This window comes from Elephas maximus, chromosome 6 (assembly GCF_024166365.1).
Source record: "Elephas maximus indicus isolate mEleMax1 chromosome 6, mEleMax1 primary haplotype, whole genome shotgun sequence".
Taxonomy (NCBI): domain Eukaryota; kingdom Metazoa; phylum Chordata; class Mammalia; order Proboscidea; family Elephantidae; genus Elephas; species Elephas maximus.
In genome coordinates, this window is record NC_064824.1 from 134486569 (window position 1) to 134505870 (window position 19302).

Below are 19302 nucleotides of genomic sequence, written 5' to 3' on the forward strand. Positions count from 1 at the left end.
CTGCCTATGATAGGGGACAACTCTGGTCATTCTCACTTCTGCTACAGGCTTTCCGAGTGCTAAGGACAGTCCCATTTGCTACCATTTAAAGGTGACTGTAAGTTAGAAACTTAGAAAGAAAGTGTTGTGGTCTTAAGAACTTACTCTTACGATTAAAGAGAGCCTGGTGGCGTAGTGGTTAAGAGCTACAGCTGCTAGCCAAAAAGCTGGTAGCTTGAATTCACCAGGTGCTCCTTGGAAACCATATGGGGCAGTTCTGCTCTGTTCTGTAGGCTCACAATGAGTCAGAATCGACTCGAGGGCAACAGGTTTGGTTTTTTTGTTTGTTTAGAGTTGATGGCTTAGTGGTCATTCCATAATCACGCCCTGTCACAAGTGGCTGTGGAGGTTGACAGTGGGACCAAACGAGCTTACAGCGACAGGTGCGTGACTGTGAACAAAGCTGGGGAAGTCCCTGACAGGACTTGTGGATCCATAGCCAAGAGTATGGCTTTTACTGAGCCATGAGAGATAGGGAAGAATGTGGAGAGGTGGCCCACTTGGAAGACACATTGGGTTGTTTCACCTTGTCCTGGAGTTACAGTGACAGTGGTTTCGAATCCAGGCTTTGTCACTTACTAGCCAGATGACCTTGGGCAAGTGACCTGGAGCCTCTCTGGGCCTCCGATGATCCATCTGTGAAGTATGTTTTGCGTGGCTGTTATAAAAACTAGATTAATATGTGTGGAGGCCCTAGCACAGAGTAGAAAAAAACCCATTGCCATCAAGTCAATTCCAACTCACAGTGACCCTGTAGAACAGAGCAGAACATTCCTATAGGGTTTCCAAGGCTGTAATCTTTAGAGAAGCAGAGTGCCACGTCCTTTTCCCACAAAACGGCTGCTGTGTTCAAACTGCCGACCTTTCAGTTAGCTGCCGAGTACTTAACCACTATGCTGCCAGGGCTCCTTCAGGCACAGAGTAGATGTTTAATAAATGGCTGCTACTGCTATCCTAAGGAGCGCTGATGGCTTAGTGGTTAAGAGCTCGACTGCTAACCAAAAACTGCTCCTTGAAAATCCTGTGGGACAGTTCTGTGTCTTATAGGGTCATTGTGAGTTGGAATCGACTTGGCAGTAATGGGTTTGATTTGGTTTTTTTGGTACTGCTATCCTTAAAGGTGTCACTTTAAGGATGAAGGTGTGCCTGACCCAAGCCATGGTGTTTTCAATCACCTCATGTGCACAGGAAAGTTGGACAATGAATAAGGAAAACCGAAGAAGAATTGACACCTTGAGTTACGGTGTTGACGAAGAATGTTGACCATACCACGGACTGCCAGAAGCATGAGCCAGTCTGTCTTGGAAGAAGTTCAGCCAGAATGCTCCTTAGAATCGAGAATGGTGAGACTTCGTCTCACATAGTTTGGACATGTTACGAGGAGGGACCAGCCCTGGAGAAGGATATCATACTTGGCAAAACAAAGGGTAAGCGAAAAAGAGGAAGACCCTGGATGAGATGGATTGACACAGTGGCTGCAACAGTGGGCTCGAGCATAGCAACAATTGTGAGGATGGCATAGGATGGAGCAGTGTTTTATTCTGTTTGGTCACTGTGAGTCGGAACCAAGACGATGGCCCCTCACAACATCCTTATTATCATTTTTATTATCTTCATTGTCATCACTACATCTGTGTAGTTGTTACAGATTGCAAAGCATTTCCACATACGTCCTTACTGAAGTAAAAGCAGGTTTCAGCTCAACTCGCTCCCGTACACTTGGAACCTCCTCTGCCATAGCCCTGGAAAGGCCACATTGTCATCACAGTGGTGGATCTGTGAGCTCCTTGAAGAGAAGGACCACCTCTGTGTGTGCCTGGTGCAGGCAGACTTAGGACTTCATCTCCATGGATTGTGGACCAGCGTGAGGAAGCACGTCTAACAGCCAGAGCTCTTCAGAAAGAGAGCAAGTGGCTTCAAGAAGATGTGAGATCCCCACCTTAGAGGACGTGGCAGGGGCCACCTGACAGGGACACTATTAGGAAGTGGCTGAGCTGGCTGGGAGGCTGGCTGAAAAGAGCTGGTCTCTGAGCCCTGCTTTAGACTCTGTTCATGTTTTCACTGGATGAAGCAGTTCGATGTCCTCTCAGGTTCTCTCAGAGGAGTATTTGTGTCCATCGGAGCCTGTGGACCCTGTGCAGAGGGAGCCTGGCATGCTCTACTCCCACTGTGCTTCCAGGCTCACAGGGTTCGCCTCAGCCCCAGGAGGTGAAACTTTTTAAGGTTTAATTTTAAAAGACGATTTTTCTATGGAAGGGTACTTTTTTAAAAAACACCAAATTTGTCCTAAAGGATTCGGCAGCATATGCTATATAACCTTTTGGACTTATGTTTTTTCTTTCATTGAATAAAAACTTCAGTGCCACTAGCTCAAGGGTTCTGCAAGTTCACATTATGTGAATATATGTAATAAAATATTTACTTAGCATTTCCATAAAAAAGGTCCAAAGCAGAGAATAAGAGCGTTCTCTTTGCTGGTTGTAGAGGCTCTGCTGGGAGGGAAATTTAAGCTTCTCGAATGTGTTTTGATTGGCCTCCTTCATGTTTTATCTCCGTAATGAGGTCTTTGTCAGTTTGTCAATTTTGACTAAGGACAGAAAGTTCATTCGTAGTAACAACACACAGACCAAATTTAAAATTTTGGTTTGTATCATGATGTAATAATCCTCTCTCTTTTCCTTTAGTCAATATTTACCCATTAGGCCAATATATTATAAATCTGACTTCAAAAGAAGACACTTTCTTTTACCTTCTCCGAGTGTTGGTTTTAGATACTTGTAATATCAAAACTGGAAGTTGAGCCGTCTGAGACTTCTAGCTGCAGTCCCTTGGGATGGATGGACTTCCTCGATCACCACCGGGCAGATTTCACTGCTCCCAGTGACCCAACAACACAGCTGCAGTGCCCAGAACCAAGGCAGCTGAACTCGGAGCCGCATGAGCTTCTCCAGCTTTCCAGACCACCCTTTCCTCTGTGGGAGATAGGTCTATCAATTATGCCACTGCAGGCAGGATCTCTTAGGTGGACTTGGGTTTTCCCTAGTGGATTAATGTTACAGGATTGGGCAGGAATGCTCAAGGGTCCGAAAGCCTGGTAGGAAGGTGGTCTCTGGGTGTGGGGCTAGCAGGGAATCGGAAATTCTGCTCCTTGCCTGAACCCCTGATTTTAAGCACCCAATGTTTAGTCATTTTTTTTTTTTATTTTAAAAAATGGGGACGAATGATCCCCCAATGAAAAAGGAATAGGAGGATAAGAAGTAGCTGCCGAATTTGCAGATATGGTGTGATACCTCAGGACTGATTGTACAGGCGGCCAGAGGAGCCAGCGGTGCTATGTCAGTGAGAGCTTCTGAGCCAACAGGTAGACCCATCAGGACTCTGCGTGAATCATAACCAGAAGGGAATCAATTGCTTTGTGACCTGCCAAGTTCACCTATAGACTACTTTCAGGTTCAGCTGGATCCCGGAGTTCAAACAAGGTCATCGTGATTCTCTATTTCTCACACCTTTTTTTTTTCTATATTGGCACAATTATGTGGCAAAGATGTTTCCTGGCAGCTCCAGGCTTACATGGTCTTTAGTGTCTGAGATCCCAAGACAAAGACGCGCTTTCCTAAAGTCCATATCAATCCCTGAAAACAGACTCAGAAGAAGTCTATGTGGGTCACATGCCTGTGCCTGAACCAGTCACTGTGAACAAAGGTGGGATACAGCGGAATTGCACTGAGCACATTGACATTTACGCAAACTCACCTCTGTGCTTGTATCTCCTGCCTGCTTCTATCTGCCCAGGCTGCGCTCCGCAAATTGTACGCTTACTTTACGTGCATGCTCGTTTCTTAGATCCTGCCCGTTTTGTGCATTTTCATATATATGTATACAGATACACTTATGTATGTGTGAATATATATATATATAACTATATTTTATAGATGATTTATGGAATGTTTAGGGTTAACCTTAAATTTATAACCTAAACCACTCCTCCCAGTCCCACTTAAGGTTCAATTCCACCAAAGTCACCTTGATCAACCTGGGTCATGTGACCACTTCTACAGTAGGGAAGGCAGGGCCTGTTGAAAACTCCGCCAGGAAAGGGAAGGGCAATTCTAAAAGGAAAAAAAAAGGTCTCTTATCAGAAAGGAATAGCCAACTGGCAACAAACCAAATATTGATTCATTCACTCAGCTGGTATTTATGGATGCCTTTTGTGTGCCAGGAGCTCTGCTAGGCCCTGGGCATACAACATGGACCTTACACAGAAGGTCTGCCTTGCTGACGTACGCTGTAGGGAGGGAAGCCAGTGAAGATGAGCTATAAGACCTGGCAGTGATGAGAGCTCTGAAGAAGAGACGGCCACACCATTAGATACAGATGAGGGGCTTTAACACATGCAGGGTGGGGAGTCTCTTCTTGCTTTGGGATTCTCTTTCAGTTGACTCTTACAAGGTGAGGAGGTTATTCCAAGTGTAGGGAAAAGCATGAGCTGAGCAAGCCTCTGAAAAGGAACTCTGGTGGTGCAGTGCTTAAGCCCTCAGCTGCTAACTGAAAGGTCCATGGTTCAAACCGACTAGCTGCTCCTCGGGAGAAAGATATGGCAGTCTGCTTCTGTAGAGATTTTCAACCTTAGAAACCCTATGGGGCAGTTCTACTCTGTTGTATAAGGTCACAATGACTTGAAATTGACTTAGTGGCAACAGGTTTTTTTTTTTATTTCTTTTTTTGCAAGCCTTCGAATGGGGTGAGGTAAGATAAGTTCAGGGAACGGAAAGAGGTTTCCCCATGAAGCTGCATAAAGAGCATATGGAGGATGGGTGGCAAGACTGAAAGGTGGATTGGAGTGAGATCATGCAAAGACATGAGTAACAGGCTCGGTGTTATTCATGTGACATCATCGGATCCCCATTTAGAAAGATCACTAGCAACAGTGTGGAGGGCTGGGTAAGAGGGGCAGAGTCAAGGCAGGGAGGCCAGGTGTGGGGCTGAATAAGGGCTGTGGCCGGTGGGACCAAGTGTGGGATTTTTGGATTAACTCAGTCTAAACCCTGATGGCATAGTGGTTTAGAGCTACGGCTGCTAACCAAAAGGTCTGCAGTTTGAATCCGCCAGGCGCTCCTTGGAAACTCTACGAGGCAGTTCTACTCTGTCCTATAGGGTCACTATGAGTCGGAATCAACTCGACAGCAATGGGATCAGATGGACTGGGAATAGCCTAAAAGGATTTATTCTTCCTCCAATACCAGCCAGGCATTCATTTGCAAGTCCATTGATGTTTACTCCAAGGTAAGAACCTTTGGGGATGAGAAACATCTTGTAAAAATGGTTAATCTTCTTTATTTGAAAGGAACAATAGTGCAGATCACAGCGGACTGAAAATACAGGCCTGTACCATCCGTGAGGGACATGCGCCCTCGGAAACGATTCTCCGGAGGCCTTGCCCTTGTCTTCCCCATAGGCTGACGGTCCTTCTTGTACATTCACAGGCAACTTTGAAGTGGGCGTCCACATCGCTGATGTGAGTTACTTCGTTCCCGATGGATCAGATCTGGACAGACTGGCTGCTGAGAGAGCCACCAGTGTCTACCTGGTGCAGAAGGTAAACATCAGTCTCCAATTTCTCAGATTGGAAATTGTGTTTCTGGTTAAGTCTTCTTCCATGTTTTGTTTTACTTCATTTGTTTCCATTTTCTCACAAAAAAAAAAAGACAAGAACCAGCAATCTTGTCTAAACATCTTTCCTTATTGCTAATAAGGTAAAAATACGAGAATATTCTAAGAGAAACCAAAAAAAGTTTCCCTAGAAAAGTGCTTGCCCTGTTACTGCATTTGTTCCTGTTAGGCCCCATACTCAAGAGGAACCCACTGAAAAGAGGCAAAGGAAGACATGGGTGCTCGTCTCTGACCTTCAGACTGACCCTGCCACATGCGTAATCAGACAAATGGTCAGCTTCAAAACGAAATGAGAAAAAATACCTGCTTTCAAACTCATACTCCAAAGCAGGGATCAGCAAAGTGCAGCCCACCCCAGCCACTGGTTTTTATAAAGTTGTATTGGAACACAGCCACACCCATTTCTGTCTTGTCTATACCGCTTTCGTACTGCAGCAGCAGAGTGGAATAGTTGCCACAGAGATCACATGACCCACAAAGCCTAAAAGATTTACTATCTGGAGCTTGAAGCAAAAGTTTGCTGACTTCCATTCTAAAGGACATGGTACAGGCTGATCTGGGTCTGAACTGCCGTTTACAAGATAACCGTTCCAACCCAGTGATAGAAAAGCAGAGGGAGAGGAGGAGCCCTGGGCTGTCATCCTAGTCCTGGTAAGTCATTGAGGCTCTTTGGGCCTCCCTAGGCTCGTCTGTGAAGTGATTGGACAAAATCATCTCAAAATGTTCCTTCCAGTCTATGTACCTGTGCCTGGTACATCCATGAGGTAGGCATCAGCATCCGTTGCTTTAACAAGCATTTATTGAGCATCAGTGACCTGCTGAGCACTGTAGTATGCCCTGGGGGCAGTGGTGACTAAAAGACCACAAAGTTATCCTCCTTTGATTGTCTTTGTTCATCTGCTTTTCTTAACTCTTTGGCTGTATCTTGATTTGCGTTTCCTGTTGACCTCCTTGAATTCAGTGGTCTAATTTTGGATTGCTGCCTACACTAGCTTAAACCTTCTGTCCTCCAGGTCTCCACGCCTTAAGACTTGACTTTGGGTATTTGCTCATTGACTGCACTCAGGTGAGAGGTATACCCCCACCACCCACCCACACATACCGTGACGTTCTGGGGGCTGCATAATACCCTTTGCCTGTCTCCCATCCCTCAGGGACAAGAGACCAGCCCAAGTGCTAAACTTCATCTGTTTTGGGAACTTACCCATGTCACCACCCAGGAAGAGCGTATAGCCACCCAGTCCACCTGCACTACCTGATCTGGCTAGCAGCTCCCACAGTCACCTGCTCACATGCCCACACAGCTGGTGCAGGAAAAGCCAGGCTCTGAGCTCAGCCTCTCCTCGCCCCTAAAGCAGCTTGTGCTTTGAGCCGTTGTGCTTCCAGCTACTGCCTCTCTAACTCCTAGAGAAGCTACCCCTGCACCATCTAGTTCTTCTGGTCTCAGGATGATGTAGTCTCTGGTTCATGTGGCCCTTTCTGTCTCTTGGGCTCATAATTACCTTGTGTCCTTGGTGTTCTTCATTCTCCTTTGATCCAGGTGGGTTGAGACACATTGATGCATCTTAGATGGCTGCTTGCTAGCGTTTAAGACCCCAGATGCCACTCTTCAAAGTGGGATGCAGAATGTTTTCTTAATAGATTTTATTATGCCAGTTGACTTAGATGTACCCTGAAACATGGTCCCCAAACCTCTGCCGCTGCTACACTGGCCTTCGAAGTGTTCAGTTTATTCAGGAAACTTCTTTTCTTTTGGTTTAGTCCAGTTAGTTTAGCTCCCTTGTATTGTGTGTTGTCTTTCCCTTCACCTAAAGTAGTTATCTAATTAGTGAATACCTCTCTCCCACTGTCCCTCCCTCCCCCCTCTCGTAACCACAAAAGAATGTTTTCTTCTCAGTTTAAACTATTTCTCAAGTTCTTATAATAGTGGTTTTATACAATATTTCTCCTTTTGCAACTGACTAATTTCATTCAGCATAATGCCTTCCAGGTTCCTCCATATCATGAAATGTTTCACAGATTCCTCACTGTTCTTTATGGATGCGTGTGAATATACCATAATTTATTTATCCATTCATCTGTTGATGGGCACCTTGGTTGCTTCCATCTTTTTGCTATTGTAAACAGTGCTGCAGTAAACTTGGGTGTGCATATATCTGTTGGTGTAAAGGCTCTTATTTCTCTAGGATATATTCCAAGGAGTAGGATTGCTGGATCGTATGGTAGTTCTATTTCTACCTTTTTAAGGAAGCGCCAAATTGATTTCCAGAGTGGTTGTACCATTTTACATTCTCACCAGCACTGTATAAGTGTTCCAATCTCTCCACAACCTCTCCAACATTTATTATTTTGTGTTTTTTGGATTAATGCCAGCCTTTCTGGAGTGAGGTGAAATCTCATTGTAGTTTTGATCTGCAGTTCTCTAATGGCTGATGATCGTGAACATTTCCTCATGTATCTGTTAGCAACCTGAATGTCTTCTTTAGTGAAGTGTCTATTCATACCTTTTGCCCTTTTTTTAACTGGGTTATTTGTCTTTTTGTAGTTGAGTTTTTGCAGTATCATGTAGATTTTAGAGATCGGGCACTGATGGGAAATGTCACAGCTAAAAACTTTTTCCCAGTCTGTAGGTAGTCTTTTTCCTCTTTCGGTGAAGTCTTTGGATGAGCATAGGTGTTTGATTTTTAGGAGCTCCCAGTTATCTAGTTTTTCTTCTACATTCTTCATAATGTTTTGTATGCTGTTTATGCCATGTATTAGGGCTCCTAACATCCCTATTTTTTCTTCCATGATCTGTATCGTTTTAGATTTTATATTTTGGTCTTTGATCCATTTTGAGCTCGTTTTTGTGCATGGAGTGAGGTATGGGTCTTGTTTCATTTTTTTGCAAATGGATATCCAGTTATGCCAGTACCATTTGTTAAAAATATGTCTTTTCCCCATTGAACTGTTTTGGGGCCTTTGTCAAATATCAACTGCTCATATGTGGATGGATTTATGTCTGGATTCTCAATTCTGTTTCATTGGTCTGTGTATCTGTTGTTGTACCAGTACCAGGCTGTTTTGACTACTGTGGTGGTATAATAGGTTCTAAAATCAGGGAAAGTAAGGCCTCCCACTTTGTTCTTTTTCAGTAATGCCTTATTTATCCAGGGCCTCTTCCCCTTCCGTATGAAGTTGGTGATTTGTTTCTCCATCTCATTAAAGAGTGTTGTTGGGATTTGGATCAGAATTGCATTAAATGTATAGATTGCTTTTGGTAGAATAGACATTTTTATAATGTTAAGTCTTCCTATCCACGAGAAAGATATGTTTTTCCACTTACGTCTCTTTTGGTTTCTTGCAGAAGTGTACTGTAGTTTTCGTTGTATAAGTCTTTTACATCTCTGGTAAGGTTTATTCCTAAGTATTTTATCTCCTTGGGGGCTACTGTAAATGGCGTTGATTTGGTGATTTCCTCTTTGATGTTCTTTTTGTTGGTGTAGAGGAATCCAACTGATTTTTGTATGTTTATCTTGTATCCCAATACTCTGCTGAGCTCTTCTATTAGTTTCAGTAGTTTTCTGAAGGATTCCTTAGGGTTTTCTGTGTATTAGATCATGTCATCTGCAAATAGAGATACTTTTACTTCTTCCTTGCCAATCTGGATGGTCTTTATTTCTTTATCTAGCCTAATTGCTCTGGCTAGGACTTCCAGCACAATGTTGATTAAGAGTGATGATAAAGGGCATCCTTGTCTGGCTCCCGATCTCAGTGGGAATGTTTTCAGGCTCTCTCCATTTAGGGTGATGTTGGCTGTTGGCTTTGTATAAATACCTTTTGTTTTGTTGAGGAATTTTCCTTCTATTCCTATTTTGCTGAGAGTTTTTATGAATGAGTGTCGAACTTTGTCAAATGCCTTTTCTGCATCAATTGATAAAATCATGTGATTCTTATCTTTTGTTTTATTTATGTGGTGGATTACATTAATTGTTTTTCTAATGTTGAACCATCCCTGCATACCTGGTATGAATCCCACTTGGTCATGGTGAATTATTTTATTGATATGTTGTTGAATTCTATTGGCTGGAATTTTGTTGAGGATTTTTGCATCTATGTTCCTTTTGGAATATAGGTCTATAATTTTCTTTTCTTGTGGTGTCTTTACCTGGTTTTGGTATCAGGGATATGGTGGCTTCATAGAATGAGTTTGGTAGTATTCTGTCCTTTTCTATGCTCTGAAATACCTTTAGTAGTAGTGGTGTTAACTCATCTCTGGAAGTTTGGTAGAACTCTGCAGTGAAGCTGTCCAGACCAGGGCTTTTTTTGGGGGGAGCATTTTGATTACCTTTTCAATCTCTTCTTTTGTTATGGGTCTATTTAGTTGTTCTACCTCTGTTTGTGTTAGTTTAGGTAGGTAGTGTGTTTCTAGGAATTCATCCATTTCTTCTAGGTTTTCAAATTGGTTGGAGTACAATTTTTCATAGTAATCTGATATGATTCTTTTAATTTCAGTTGGGCCTGTTGTAATATCGCCCATCTCATTCCTTATTCAGGTTATTTGCTTCCTCTCCTGTTTTTCTTTTGTCAGTTTGGCCAGTGGTTTGTCAATTTTCTTGATTTCTTTCAAAGAACCAGTTTTTGGTCTTGTTAATTCTTTCAATTGTTTTTCTGTTTTCTATTTCATTTATTTCAGCTCTAATTTTTATTATTTGTTTTCTTCTGGTGCCTATGGGTTTCTTTTGTTGTTCTCTTTCTATTTGTTCAAGTTGTAGAGATAATTCTTTGATTTTGGCCCTTTGTTCTTTTTGGATGTGTGCATTTATTGATATAAATTGGCCTCTGAGCACCCCTTTTGCTGTGTCCCAAAGGTTCTGATAGGAAGTGTTTTCATTCTCATTGGATTCTCTGAATTTCTTTATTCCATCCTTAATGTCTTCCATAATCCAGTCTTTTTTGAGCAGGGTGTTGTTCAGTTTCCAAGTGTTTGATTTCTTTTCCCTGCTTTTCCTGTTATTGATTTCCACTTTTATGGCCTTATGGTCAGACAAGATGCTTTGTAATATTTCAATGTTTCAGATTCTGCTAAGGCTTGCTTTATGCCCTAATATGTGGTCTATTCTAGAGAATGTTCCATGTGCACTAGAAAAGAAAGTATACTTGGTTGCTGTTGGGTGGAGTGTTCTATATAGGTCTGTGAAATCAGGTTGGTTGATTGTGGCATTTAGATCTTCCGTGTCTTCATTGAGCTTCTTTCTGGATGTCCTGTCCTTCACCGAAAGTAGTGTGTTAAAGTCTCCCACTATTATTGTGGAGCTGTCTGTCTCACTTTTCAGTGATGATAGAGTTTGTTTTATGTATCTTGCAGCCCTGTCATTGGGTGCATAAATATTTAATATGGTTATATCTTCTTGGTGTATTGTCCTTTTAATGATTATATAGTCTCCTTCCTTATCTTTTCTGATGGATTTAACTTTAAAGTCTATTTTGTCAGAAATTAATATTGCCACTCCTGCTCTTTTTTGATTGTTGTTTGCTTGGTATATTTTTTTCCATCCTTTGAGTTTTAGTTTGTTTGTGTCTCTAAGGCTAAGGTGTGTCTCTTGTAGGCAACGTATAGACAGATCATGTTTTTTAATCCATTCTGCCACTCTCTGTCTCTTTATTGGTGCATTTAGTCCATTTACATTCAGCGTAATTATGAATAGGTATGAGTTTAGTGCTGTCATTTTGATGTCTTTTTTTGTGTGTTGTTGACAGCTTCTTTTTCCCACTTAATTTTATGTGCTGAGTAAATTATCTTTATATATTGTCCTTTGCTCGTATTCATTGTTTTTTATTTTGTTTCTGCTGAATCTGTATTTTTCCCTTGTATTTTATTTTGATGAGTAGGATAATTTGTGTCCTTTGTGGTTACCTTATTATTTACCCCTATTTTTCTAAATTTAAAACTAACTTTTATTTCTTTGAATTGCTGTATCTTCCTATCCATATGGAAGGTCTATGATTACATTTCTTAGTCCCTCTTTATTATTTTAACGTTGTCTTCTTTTATATAATAACATCACCGTTAACCTGTTTTGAGCTTTTTCTTTTTTTATAATCTTGCTTTGTTGTTTTGGATTTTCCTGTCTGGGTTGACTTCTGGTTGCTCTGCCCAGTGTTCTAGTCTTGGATTGATACCTGATATTATTGATTTTCTAACCAAAGAACTCCCTTTAGTATTTCTTGTAGTTTTGGTTTGGCTTTTACGAATTCCCTCAACTTGTGTTTATCTGGAGATGTCTTAATTTCACCTTCATATTTAAGAGACAGTATTTTTGTTGGATATATGATTCTGGGCAGGCAGTTTTTCTCCTTCAATTTTTTAATTATGTCATCCCATTGCCTTCTTGCCTGCATGGTTTTTGCTGAGTAGTCCGAGCATCTTATTGGCTCTCCTTTGTAGGTGACTGTTCGTTTATCCCTTGCTGATCTTATAATTCTCTCTTTATCTTCGGCTTTGGCAAGTTTGATTATAATATGTCTTGGTGACTTTCTTTTAAGACCCACCTTATGTGGAGTTCAGTGAGCATCTTGGATAGATATCTTCTAATCTTTCACAGTATCAGGGAAGTTTTCTGCCAACAAATCTTCAATTCTCTCTGTATTTTCTGTTATCCCTCCCTGTTCTGGTATTCCAGTCACTTGTAGGTTATTTCTCTTGATAGAGTCCCACATGATTCTTAAGGTTTCTTCATTTTTTTTTATTCTTTTATCTGATTTTTCTTCAAATGTGTTAGTGCCAAGTGATTTATCTTCAAATTCAGAAATTCTGGCTTCTACTTGCTCAATTCTGCTCCTCTGACTTTCTGTTGAGTTGTCTGCTTCTGTAATTTTATTGTGAATCTTCTGGATTTCTGTTTGCTATTTTTTTTTATCTGTCTATGGATTTTTCCAGCGTATTAAACTTTTCGTAATGTTCCTGAATAATCTTCCTAATTTCTTCAGTTGCTTTATCTGTGTGTTCCTTGGCTTGTTCTGTGTATTGCATCATTTCCTTCCTTGTCTTGAAGGGTTCTGTATATTAAACTTTTGTATTCTGCATCAGGTAATTCCAGGAATGCACTTGCATCTAGAAGATCGCTGGATTCTTTGTTTTGAGAGCCTGTTGGGGTGATCATGGTCTGTTTCTTTATGTGACTTGATATTGACTGTTGTCTCTGAGCCAGCTATAAGTTATTGTATTAGTTTATGCTTGCTTACTGTGTCGTAGCGTCTTGCTTTGTTTTGTTTTGGTATACCCCTATGGGTTGCTTGAGTGAGCTAGCTTGACTATTTTCACCTTTAGAGCTCTGACGTCCTGTCCCCAGCTGGCTAGAGCTGTTATCCGGTGTATCAGTCTAGGAGTCCGTTCAGTTTTCTTGTATGAATTCAGCTCAGGTTTCCAGGTAGCTGACCATGAAGTGTGTGGTACCAGCTCTGTCCTACAGTCTTAGAGGGGCAGGGGTGATTGGCGTATATACCGGTATCTGATTGCAGCAGGGGGTGACGCTCTGAACAAGGCAGGGAGCCGAGAACCGACCCCTGAGTGTCTCTGAGGAAAGCGTGTCCCTGTTCCCTAGAGCGTGCTGGTGGGTGGGTTCTGCAGAGGGACCATGGGCACCCAAAGTTTTTGGTTGTAAGGACTGGGAGGTACCAGTTATCTTTGGACCCCCAGGGCTGTAATCTTTACAGAAGCAGACTGCTGTTATCTTTTTCCTGCAGAGCGGCTGGTGGGTTCAAACTGCTGACCTTTTGGTTAGCAGTGACGTGCTTCACCACTACGCCACCAGGGCTTCTTGAGCCCTGGCCGTAGGGAAGGATGAGTCTCATCCTAGTAAGACTAAAGGAAGCAATAGATCTTTTTAAGAGCCAGTGTTCCCCTGGATTCTGTGTTTTCCCAGGTAGAGGTCCAGCAACTTCACTGACTACTTTATGGCAGTTCTGCCTCCTGGATGGCCCAGTGGCACCTCTGCCATACCCTCACCTTCCACCACACCACTGCCCAGGTTACCCACTTACCAGACCAGCTGCCAAAAGAGTGCTCAGACACAGAGACAGAGGAGCTATGCCTCTATTCCAAGTGTGTCGTTGGTCTGGGGCCCACAACTCGTACTTTCTTTTCAGGCCTGAAACCAAGGCTCTCTACAAATAGAGGCACCATCTGTGTCAGGGTTTCTTAGCCTCGCCCTCTGTCCTATGGACCCCACTTTTTCCAGGGCAACTGTGGCTTCAACATGGCCATCACCTAAGGTTCCCACCCTTTTCTTAGATCCAGGGCTCACCATACCTGGCAGCACATGTGACATGCAGAAGATGGACTTCCAGACATACCTCTGCCAGGTCAAATAAATCAGAATATCATTTGGCCTTTGAGTGCCCCAGCCATCTGCTAGCAATAAAAGCACAGAATCTTTACCGAACGGAAAGGTTATCATAACCGATGTCATCATTCATTTCTCCAGCTCAGCCTTGTACAGATCCTCCAACACTCTTCACCTCACATACATGGTCCTGGACCCCTCATAACTGCAGAGCTTTCATGCCAACCCCAAGAAGAGTGTGTTCTAGAACCCCTTGGCTCCAGTTTCTAGGAAAGTGCTTGCGAGGTGTCAGCAGTCCTAGAACAGAAGTCCTCCAGGACACTCCAAAAGTGCCAGAGATTTCTGGTATTTACTAAATGTTACTGAGAGTTTCTCTCATGCTTCCAACCCATCCACCCCAGTAACTAATGTCTCAAAAGGGAAGGGACTAGAGGGGAGAGAGTGTTTAGGAACTCCCTCTATTTTCTACATAATTGTTCTGTAAACCTGAAACTACTCTAAAAAATAAACTCTATTGAATGGAGCCCTGGTGGTGCAGTGATTAAGAGCTTGGCTGCTAACCAAAAGGTCAGCGGTTTGAATCCATCAGCCACTCCTTGGAAACCCTATAGGTCAGTTCTACTCTGTTCTACGGGTTGCTATAAGTGGAAATTGACTTGATGGCAATGGGTTTTTTTTTTTTTTAATTGAATGAATAAATAAGAAGGAACTTCTCCAGGTCATGATTGCAGCCATGTCCTTTAGGGCCTGGAGATCCTGTTGCCTATGGCCTAAACTTTGCTCCCCACATCTAGCCCAGCCTGACAGTTGACAGAGATGTCGTCAGCCCCATGGTAGAGCTCACTCTGTTGGCACCCTCTGCTCCAGCTCCAGTGGTAGCTAGCCCAGATGGACTTCCTTGTCCCAAAAGGGCGCCAGAGCTGTCATCTGTCACATTTGCCTTTAATATGTGGAGGCCCTCCCTATGGAACTTAGCCCCTCCCCTGCTTCATGACAGTACTCTCTGGGTCATACAACCTAGAGCATTTGACCAAAGGCCTAGAGCTCCACCTGCCCCAAGAGACTCAGACAGCTGGTTTCTTCAGAGGTCTGGCTTCACCTGTCATTCATACTAGGTGATCAGAAGCATCACAAAGGTGCTTTCTGCCATTCCAGAAGTGAGAATACTGGGGGGAGGGAAAGATGGAGTTGATAAGAACTGCGAAATTCTGAGTCAGAAACTGCACTGTCATCCAAACCCAATTAAAACAATCAGAGTGTGGCGTGGGCAATAGGTGGTCTGTATGCACAGTGGTGCCTAAGAGATCCAGAACCTTCAGGGACTACTCAATGAGCATGGTTAGCAGTATTTTCATCTGAGGAAGGGAAATTCCACACCAGGGACTTGCCTGTGTTAGACTAACCATATCTAGTGACCTCTGTTGCCTGTTCAAACTTAAATGAAGTGTTTAAGACCTTCTCTTTGACCCCTGCCCCACACAATGTCAGTGATACCGTGCCCAAACTGTGGGCAAATACAGGTGACTTAAGGGAATGTAGCACAAACATATTGCCCACAAATGTCCCTGAACATCAACACATTAGTCTTCCTCCCCGACCTCCCCTCCCATGGACAGGAAACTGGGGCTATGCCCATTTCATTGCTTTCTATATGAATGGCTCCCTTGGAGCACAGTTCCACAGTACTGGCCTCAGTTTGTGTTTGTATTTTCGGAGGGCCTATTCAAGGAACTTTTCAAGTTCATGGCCTGCTAACTTTTGTCGACAGCTAGGCAGTTTCTGTCAACCTGGTACCAGAAGAATTAGCTTTATTGTTATTACCCCCTCCTACTAACAGCATTCTTCATCCATGGTTTTCTTCATTCCTCTATCTAGTATCCCCGCCCATAGTAACTGTAGCTTCAATTCTGGGCTCCCTCAGTGTGGGGCAGCCAGCCAATTCCTGAGGAGCCATGAGCTATCTAGAAGGGCCCTAGATTTTCTGATAGGCCCAGGATGGGAATGAGAAATACACCAGGCATCCCTGGGTCTCACAAAGGATGTACACTCAGAAGACGCTGTTTGACTCCCCTCTAAGTACACATACACCATCTGCTGGCACGAGGAGCTGAAGGGCCTATACTCTGAACCTTTGGAAGTACCAAAGGTCATTGACTCCATGGCTTTCCAACTTCACCCACTCCTCAGTGGGCATCTGCCAACTTTGTCTCCTCCATGCTGCATCCAGCTTCCCAAGACCTGCTTGGCAGTGTCAGACAGGGAATCCATGTATGTTCTAGTTTGGGACACCTGGCAAAGCCACAATCTGTTTTCATTTGCTTTACTAGGAAAAGCATGAGAGACAGGAAACCTAACTCTCACCGGTGAACCCACCAGGATGTCTAAAATAAAAAGATGGAAAACACCAAGTGCCCGTGAGGATGTAGAGTTCTGGGAGCTGTCACCACTGTAGGGAGGTAAATTGGTACAACCACTTTGGAAAACTGACAGTATCTTTTGAAGCTGAATGCATACATACCTTGTAGCTCAGTAATTCTGCTTACAGGTATACACCCAACAAAATGTTTACATATATTACAAAAAGAATGTACAAGAATATGTGTTGCAGCACTGTTCAAATTGCCCAAAAAGCTGGACACTGACCAGTACTGCTCAACTATAGAATGAATAAGTACATTATGGTATGTTCACTCAGTGGCATGCTATACAATAATGAGAGTTGATATAAATGTAATGGTGATGGAGACCCGACACTATGATTCTGTTTGTTTATATAAAGTTCAAAAACAGGCAAAGCTAACAAATGCTAGTAGAAGTCAGGAGAGTGTTTACCTTTGGGGGAAGGAGGGCCCAAGTGGGGCTTCTAGGGACTCTTGATCTGGGTGCTGCTGATTAAATGAGTATTCAGTTTGTGGAAACGTATCACACTTTTCATTTATGACTCATGCACTTGTCTATATGTGCAGTGTCACTATATTCACAAGTTGTTAGTGAAAGATCGTTTAGAACAGAGCACAGACCAGACACTTCTAATGACATGATCAATAGGCATTTATTACAGAATAAACAGGACAGACGTGAGTAGAACAGCACACATCTTCATCACCTTAGGTCCCCCAAAGTTAGGTTTACATCCACAGGGTTAGATCACGTCCAAGCACACCCCAGTTCACATATTGGGAGGAGAACAGCTAAGTACCTCTCTCCCGGGATTAAATACTGATGGGACAGCCGTGTCTATGTGTCCAATAGTATGTACAGAGAATAGGCAGGGGGAGGGGCAATAAGAAGGGAGTAATAAAAGGTAAGGAGGGTAATAAAAGTAGAAAGCCCCCTGCAGACAGTGGACATCGTTTATTGCTCCTGTTCTGTGTGGGCTAGATTTGCTGGCACCAGGGAACGGCCCTCCCTCCTTTACCCCGACTAAGAGACAGCTCTGGTTTCTTCAGAGGGCAGTCATCTCCCCCTAAATCACATCCTTTATGTCCATTAGTAGCTGTGATGTCCCTTAGCGGCCAGGGAGATGGTGAGGGGGCAATTATAGTGCATCCGTCCACCCAGCAATATGTATGGCATAATTAAAAATATATAAGGAAAAAAATTTGAAGCTTTTTTGGGGGTGACTTTCACTCCACTTCGGCTCCTTTTAGTACGTAGACCCAGCCTACCCATGCAAAGGAACCACATCAAAATCCAGGTACCTCATTCGTAACTTGGCCCTCCTGAGAACCCAGTTCTGAAATAGGTACATAAGCTACACTTACATGCCCTCAGGCTGGAGACATCTCATGCTCACTTCCTGCCCGCAAGTGCGGTTAGCCAAACCCAGCCTGTGCCTGGCCCAGGGCCCCTGAGAGAAGGGAGATGAGGCCTCAACATCTCCTTTATCTACAAAACTATAATGCTAGGAAGGAAAGAGAAATGAAAACAGCAGGTCTCCTAAACTTTAAAGACCACGTCAGGTGAATAAATGTGAACTCTTCTCCCCAGTTGGAAAAGTTGAACTGTGTGCTTCAGAGTTGAACGTTTAAGAGTCTTAGACACAACTAGAGGCTCTTCCTCTAAGCAGGTGGCTTTCTCTTAACCAGCTACTATGTTTTCCTTTTAGCCAGGAATTGTTTTAAATAAGACAATGAACAAATAAAATTGGGTTAAATAATTAGGCATGCTTCCGTTTCTGTTCCCTTTATTTTGGTTTTGTGATGGCCACAGCCATAGAATTTCTCCTTGGGACTGAGGAGCTGGGGCTCAGTCATCAGCTCGGAGTGCAGGGCTGTGGAGGAAGGGCCGGCGCCCCTCTGCTGCTGGGACTGCCCGCAGCCTGGCAGGCATGGGGCACCGCCTGCAACCTTGGACAGCAGCAGCTGTGCGTTTGGATTCCTTTGAACCACTGCTCTGACCTTTCTTCCTACTCGTTTTTGTTTCTGAAAGGACTGTGTCCAGGAACTTTTCTGCTGTTTTCACTTGACTTTGCCTATAAAGATCTTCTTAAAAGCTGGAGGAGCCGCGTTTTCCCTTCCAGATAGTCTGCTGTCTCATCTGCCAAAATCCTTTCTCCCAGCCTCATTGCAAGGGGGAAGGAGCAGGTGTGTCGGGGCGTGGGGGGTGCCGGTGGAGTTCCCATCCGTAGTGAATGTGGCACTGGTTTCTTTTAATTCCGGTCCTTCTGACCTGTGACGTTCTAAGCTGATTCGAGGAATTAGCCCATAGATATGGACAGTATACAGTGAAACAAAGCATCTTACTGCCTTTTAAATGAAATTCTTTTTTGATGGAACTTTGCTCACAATATTTGGTTACTTTTGTTAGCAAGAAGGTATACTCAAGAAGAAAGATAAATTTAAATAGTGACTAAATCTCATGAAAAAACACTCTTTCTTTTAACAAAAGAAGGTTCCAGCAGGACAAGACGTAACTGTCCGCCTCAACTTAGGCCTGTCCTCAGGAAGACATCATATCTGCCCGGTGAATTTCTCTCAAGTATCTTCTCTGGGAGAGAAATGTAATTGTAAAATGCAAGGTTATCTTTCAAAATAAGTGAATTAAGTTTTAAAAGTAAAAGAAAACCTAAACAGTTGAAACCTAAACCTAAATTCCCTGCCTATTGGCCCAACCACTCGTGTTATTTTAGGTGTGAAACAGCTCAAATGAAAGCTTGCCCATAAATCTCTACGATATTTTATTGGTACTGCTTTATAATAGACATCAAAGATTGGGATTGGAAGCATGTCTGAATGTGGAGTCCAAAGACTTCTAAGATGTTCCTCTC

At 43.1% G+C, this 19302-nt stretch overlaps 1 protein-coding gene across 2 annotated transcripts in view; it reads left to right on the forward strand.

Annotated features, from left to right (window-relative positions):
- DIS3L2 (DIS3 like 3'-5' exoribonuclease 2) overlaps positions 1 to 19302 on the forward strand; it is a 386635-nt gene that overhangs the window by 264031 nt on the left and 103302 nt on the right. For both annotated transcript variants that reach the window (XM_049888455.1, XM_049888454.1), the window contains exon 11: positions 5523 to 5635. In XM_049888455.1, coding sequence (XP_049744412.1) covers positions 5523 to 5635 — 113 coding nt within the window. The remainder of the gene's footprint in view (positions 1 to 5522; positions 5636 to 19302) is intronic.